This window comes from Odontomachus brunneus, unplaced genomic scaffold (assembly GCF_010583005.1).
Source record: "Odontomachus brunneus isolate Ranch 3 - 2012 unplaced genomic scaffold, Obru_v1 Obru_scaffold_044, whole genome shotgun sequence".
Classification (NCBI taxonomy): Eukaryota; Metazoa; Arthropoda; class Insecta; order Hymenoptera; family Formicidae; genus Odontomachus; species Odontomachus brunneus.
In genome coordinates, this window is record NW_022639494.1 from 543,041 (window position 1) to 549,040 (window position 6,000).

A 6,000-nucleotide genomic window follows, 5' to 3' on the forward strand; every position below is an offset into this window, starting at 1 on the left:
GCGCGCTGTAACGCCTGTCATGCACGTTAGCGAGACGCTAATGGCTAAAGTTAATGGTCATGAATGTCGGAAGATATCCATCTGTAATTGTATAGCGTGTTTACGCGAAGGAAGGTCGGCTGTCAATAAATCTGCATAGAACTGCACATTTTTTTCCGTCTAATCTAGATTACAAGTGGAAAAAGCAAAATATAGATTCGACTGTGTACTTACAGACGTTTCAAATTCATCATATTGCTGAAGAGAAGATCGGGTAAATGGCGTATTTGGTTATTATTTAGACGTAGCTTCTCCACTGCCACTAAATCTTGAAACGCCCCTCTCTCGATGGTGTGAATTTGATTGTTGGACAGCAATCTGTAGACAATAGATAGGCTCAATGTGCAGCAAAACGGATGATATTATGTGACGTGTTACGTGATAGTAAAACGCTTTACGAATGATTAAAACGAGACACGAATGATTATTGTGCACTGATATCAAGAAAGAACACAGCTTTGCTTGACGTAAAAATCGATCAAATATATTTCTCCAATGCAACTTGTATCGAGACGTTCGTAATAGACGCTTGTTTACCGTTTACTCGCTATCCAACTCGACGTGATTAATCGATCAGCTAGGCTTTAGAAATTCTTTAATGAAGCAATCAATTAACAATTGCTGAATACGTGTCAGAGTAAAATGATAAAGAGTGCACTTACAAAACGTGGAGCGTTGCCATGTCTTCGAAATCTGTCTTGAATATCACCGATACATTATTTCCTTGAAGATCTCTGCAACAAAAGAAACAAATGCCAAAAATGAAATTGGATATATTTGCTTCTCGGTAACTTGCTTAAAAACTAACAAAGTTGACAATCGTTAGTTGTCGCGATATAACAGCGGGAATAATGTGACAAACATTTTATACTACGTACGCGCACACACATGTGTAATGGTACCGTACGCGTGCGAATACCGAGCCGCCGTGCACTTAAAGCTTTTGTTTCTTGCAGTGCACACAGTGCGGTGCAATTTTCTCGCCATAAGATTCCTTCATACACAACTCTATCGATTCAGCGAATCTAGTTTCACCCTCAGCGCGCGAAGTAAAGCGGCTGAACAATCGTACTTTGAGAGAGGGAGAATGACGACTGCGCTTGGTATCGCTGTTCCGCCAATAAAGGGTTATACCTCTCCGTTACTAGAAAGCGTGAATTTACTCTTCATGTCGAAAAAGGAAAAGACCGTGAAGTAGCCGTCAAACACAGCTGTACGCCAAGCGTCTGCCTCCCTCCGGGAAGTTATTAAGGCCTTATTAAATTGGTTCCTTTTCCCGGGGAAACTTTTTACCTGACAAAAAGCACGGAGAGCGAAAGGCACAAGAGCGTGTAAGTAGACTCGGCCTACGAGCACTCGCTCGTTCCCTTTCTCTCTAGCGCGCAAATTTCTCCCGATCTGACGACCGACGTAAATTATTCCCTCGTTTTCGTCCGCTGACGTGTAATTCGTCGATGACAAAGTAACGAAGCTACAGTTCCGGGACCTGTGCCTCGCGAGTGAGACTCGATTCGTATGATACTCGAGACGCGACACGGAATTATATTGATCGTAAAACGTTATTGTACTTGATCCTTTAATCAGTAAATTTTTTCTTCCATCATGAACGGACACAATGTTGTACAGTGTCGTATTATTTCGCATGAGGTTCCTTCCAACACGAGGTTCTTTCTGCTTTTATTTAATTTAATCAACAGCTTTTCATTGTTCCAATATATGTCATGATCTCACTGGTCGTATCTGCACGGAACCTTGCAAAAATCTTACTTTTGAGAAATATTCGTTTGGCACCGCGTGTCCATAATTTGAACTAGAATAGAGATACTTTAGAGGAAGGTACGGAGGATAAAAGAAGAAGAAAAAAGAAAATCATCCGTGTTGAATTGGAACACGGGCTACTTAATTATAATATCCTGAGAGATAATGACTACGCGAGTACTTTCCGCTAACTATATTAAGATATTAAACGCCCTCCTTAATGCGTTGCAGGTAATATCTAATTACGAATCATTATACTAGAAGGAAGCTGCAAATACCTCCCGCGGGAGGAGCATGGCCAATTGCATTATGGAATCGAGGTCCATCGAACCTCGACGCATAATCCACTTTATCGTCGATTCGATTAATTGTCGACGGGATAAAACGGTGACGGCTACCCAGCGTCTAACGAGAGCTTTAGGAACTAACTAACGAACGACGTTGTCTCTCTCCTGTTATCGTAGTCACTACTTCCCATGGTTCTCTAGTAGAATGGGCGCAGTGACGAACAATGTCGCCGACAGAGGGATGGGCAAATGACGATGCTTCAGCAGACGCACAATCACCTTTATACCTTTTGTATTTACGTGTTACATACGTGATCCGCAACGTCTCGTTGGATTTCCCGTCGGAAAAATGACGGACAATGACGGAAGCAGGACCATTTCTCTATTTAGCAAAGCATTCACTTATATTGAATACGACCATCATACGACCATCGTACGGCCGGTTAAATAAAAGCTCTCACGGTTTTTCGTTTCGGTTGAAAGTACAGCGACTTCATTTTGTCACTTTTGTCGGCGAAGAGATGCGAATATGGAAGAGCGCGACGAAACTCGAAAACGTTCGTTATTGTCGCGATCATTCGGAATCGTCGACGTCATCCTCTATGGCGAGATATCAGGGTTCATGGGCCAACCGCCAACTCGCGGAATAAGACGATAACTTGGCCTGCATCGTTTACACGACGGATTTGCGCTTCCAAGAAGCGTCTAATGTGGCTTTTCGCGGGGACTCTGTCGTCTCATATGGTGTGGTTACGCTCAATTAAAATAGCGCAGCATTTTCTTGGAAAGTAATAACAGCGATCGTTCGGGCAATCATCTTGTATGGGGAAGCTCTGCTCGACGAACTGAATAGTGGAGGAGGAGCGAGGAGTCGACTGCCCGAAGCGATAGTTTGTAATTCGTCAGACGAGACAAAACTTGGCGATATGCTGATGTCGGTTGTGTTTGCTCCTTAAATTGATCTGAATCGATCTGTCGACAAAGTTTTCGACGCGGGTAGTTTGCCAGACGTCAGCCAAGGACGAAAATCGGCGCTGATTCGTTCAACTTCCAACGCGTGTGAAATAAGACCTTCCGCACAGACGACAGTCAGCTGGAGTCAGCGTAAACACGCCTTTCGCTACATCGAGTAGTAATGTCACGGTCTCTCGGGCATCTATTTAGAGAATGCAGCTTTGAAAAGTATCGATCCAATTCGGCGTACAGATATTGTTGCCTTATACATCGCGATGAAAGAATAGAATGGGACAAAGATTAAGCAACCGCTTGTCATCGCTTGTCGCCGCTTGTCTCTGCGTTATCCGAGTCCCAATGGCGTCCTGAATGCGTATTTTCATCTCGTACTTTTGCCAGGCGACGCACGTAATGGCTAACGTAATTACATCTCGCGTCGCCGGGACATCCGCTAAATGCGTTTCCATGGGTTCTCCGCCAAGGCGAGAATAAGGGGTGCGCGCGGATGGGGAAGCAGGAGGGAGCAGCGAGTTGCTCGACGGTGGTAAATTCGAAGGGATCGGAGGGGCAGTGACGGGCAGGCACGGTCCAGACAACGCGTCCAAGAATAAGGTGTTGGTACGTGTCTATATTTGACTCGCGGCGGGATGTGAAAGGGGATAGAGGGAGGATAGGCTTGTCGGCAGATGTAATCAAAGTTTGCAGACAACCGTCCCCGGAAACAAGAGCCTCCCCCGCGAGCAACACGGGGGATAGCGTCGCGGGATCGGCCCCGGATATCCGGTCGTATCTTACGCGACGCGCCGTGCGGTGTCGATACGCCTGTGTGTTTAATGTCGTAGAAATGTCTCCGGCCCGGATAAAGCCCGGCCGCGACAAGGTGAGACGAGTCGCGATTTCCTCGCACAGCCGCTTCCCACTCGTCTTCCCGTGGGGATTTGGGAAATCGAGTGATTTATAGCTGGCGATTATATTCAGACTTTGCGAGCGCGTCTGGCATCATCTGCTCGTACGTACGCTAGGAAATGCGCGACCACCATAATCCGCCATTTACCATATGCGCGTGAAATTGTTTGGGGCGGACGCGAGCTAATTCATCGATCAAGATGCGACGGAGATAGTTGAAAGTTGATTATTGCATATTCGACTGCTCGTTTTTGCGACTCGGTCTCTGCAGCATCGAAATTTTGCGAGCGGAGCGAACCGGATAGACAGAGATGAAGACTGCGGGCAGGCAGACGGTGAAAATATCACGTCAGACACGACGAGAGAGAATACAGTCTTTCGTGTGTCGACGCAAAAATGCAAATGGAATCTTTTGATTGAGTTTACCGGCGAGATGCCGACGACCTTGGTCGTTTCTGGATCGATAGAGGAGAGCGGACAAAAGAAAGGCGTCGATTCGACAACATATCGACAGCCAACGCGAAAAGAACGTCTCGAATGGTTGAGCGGTTTTCAGACAATGTTGTCGCGCGAATCACCTCACGACGTAAGGTAGCCCTTGCTTAATGGAGCAAAGCGTGATGGAGAGTGACTCATAACGTCGTTTCGCCGGATGTGACAGTCCGCACGTATCGCGAGACAATAATAGCGAGTGTTGAGGGCAAGAACACAGTTGATTCACGGTATAGCAGGTTTGGCGTGGAAGGCAGACGGCGTCTTCACATCACCGTCGTTTTGCGTTCCGTCCAGGAACAATGCAATTAACATAGTGTTTAAACTGAAGCTTTGGCCGCATTACCGTGGAAAGTTATTGCAGCGCGGGAGGTTGCAGCGCAATAAACACACACCGACTTCTGAAACATTCAGACGGGACTCTACGCTGTAACGTAGTGTCGCAGAGTCCGTGTTTGAATTTATCGGGCTGGCGTGCCTCCAGATGAAATTTCTTTTTTGTTTCGTCGCGGCCGGTCATTCCTCACCGCTGCTGCCGCGTGTCAACTCAGTAAAATCAAATATTAACGGCCGCCAGGATGTAGAATCGCGCCCGTATGCTCGAGTATTTACGGTGTGATACGGTGACGCATCAACTGTGATATATCAACCGCGCGGCACTTTATACGTATGTGAAAATAAAGCGCCGCCGGGGACGAAGAAACTGTCCGGCAAGAGCGGAAAGCGCTCGACAACCCGGTGCAATCAATAAAAACGGTGGCATTTGTCATAACGATATCGCGCGAGACAAAGAGAGACCAAAAGAGAAAGAGAGAGAGCAACTTTAGCATCAAACTTTTTATTATTATGAGAGTTGGAACGTCATGTTTTTCCCTGATGTATCGGCAAATCAGTAATTTGTTGATTTATCATTATATTTGCACGCGAAATTTTTAGCGACTCGTTCAGTATGAAGCAATGGATTTCATCGGATGCCTGGACATCTGGATATCGCTGGATGTTGTTGTCGCGCGAATTAGTGAGCGTACTTGAACTTGGATGCATAGGCTCACATAGACTGGTACATGTCTAATTGACAGGTCGATAAATTTAATTTTCAATCGATTGCTAATTGAGCAGTCCGTCAATGGCATTGTCTGAAATGCGACATCGATTTACAAACAGCCATTGTCCTCAACAAAGGAATCTGTAGTCCCGAGTAGCTCCATTCAAAGCGAATGTCATGTTTCTTAGACGCAGTCCAGAGCAGCAATAACAATCGCTCTGCTTGTGGCGCCTGGCCACTAATTTGCTGTATGCATTTTAACGTTTCCCTACCAGCTGCGTGTGACGGCCCGTTAGCGTATGCTCAACAGCAGAATCGATGTTAAACATCCCTGGTTATGTATACAAGCGAGGCGACGGAGAAGCGCCAAACTATTGTTCCACTTCCGCGGCTGTCGGCTGGTGATTCGTTTGCCAGCGCAAGTAGTTCGGTAAAGACAAATGCGGGGTCGCGTACAAAGGAGCTTTCTCGCTCTCTCTCTCTCTCTCTCTCTCTCTCTCTCTCTCTCTCTCTCTCTCT

General features: G+C 46.3%; 1 protein-coding gene across 5 annotated transcripts in view; it reads right to left on the reverse strand.

Moving 5' to 3' along the window:
- Window positions 1-6,000, reverse strand: part of LOC116844614 (protein slit) — a 326,403-nt gene that overhangs the window by 34,238 nt on the left and 286,165 nt on the right. For all 5 annotated transcript variants that reach the window (XM_032816401.1, XM_032816400.1, XM_032816399.1 and 2 more), the window contains exons 2-3: window positions 702-773; window positions 214-357 (exon numbers count right to left, since the gene is read on the reverse strand). In XM_032816401.1, the coding sequence (XP_032672292.1) occupies window positions 214-357; window positions 702-773 (216 nt within the window). The remainder of the gene's footprint in view (window positions 1-213; window positions 358-701; window positions 774-6,000) is intronic.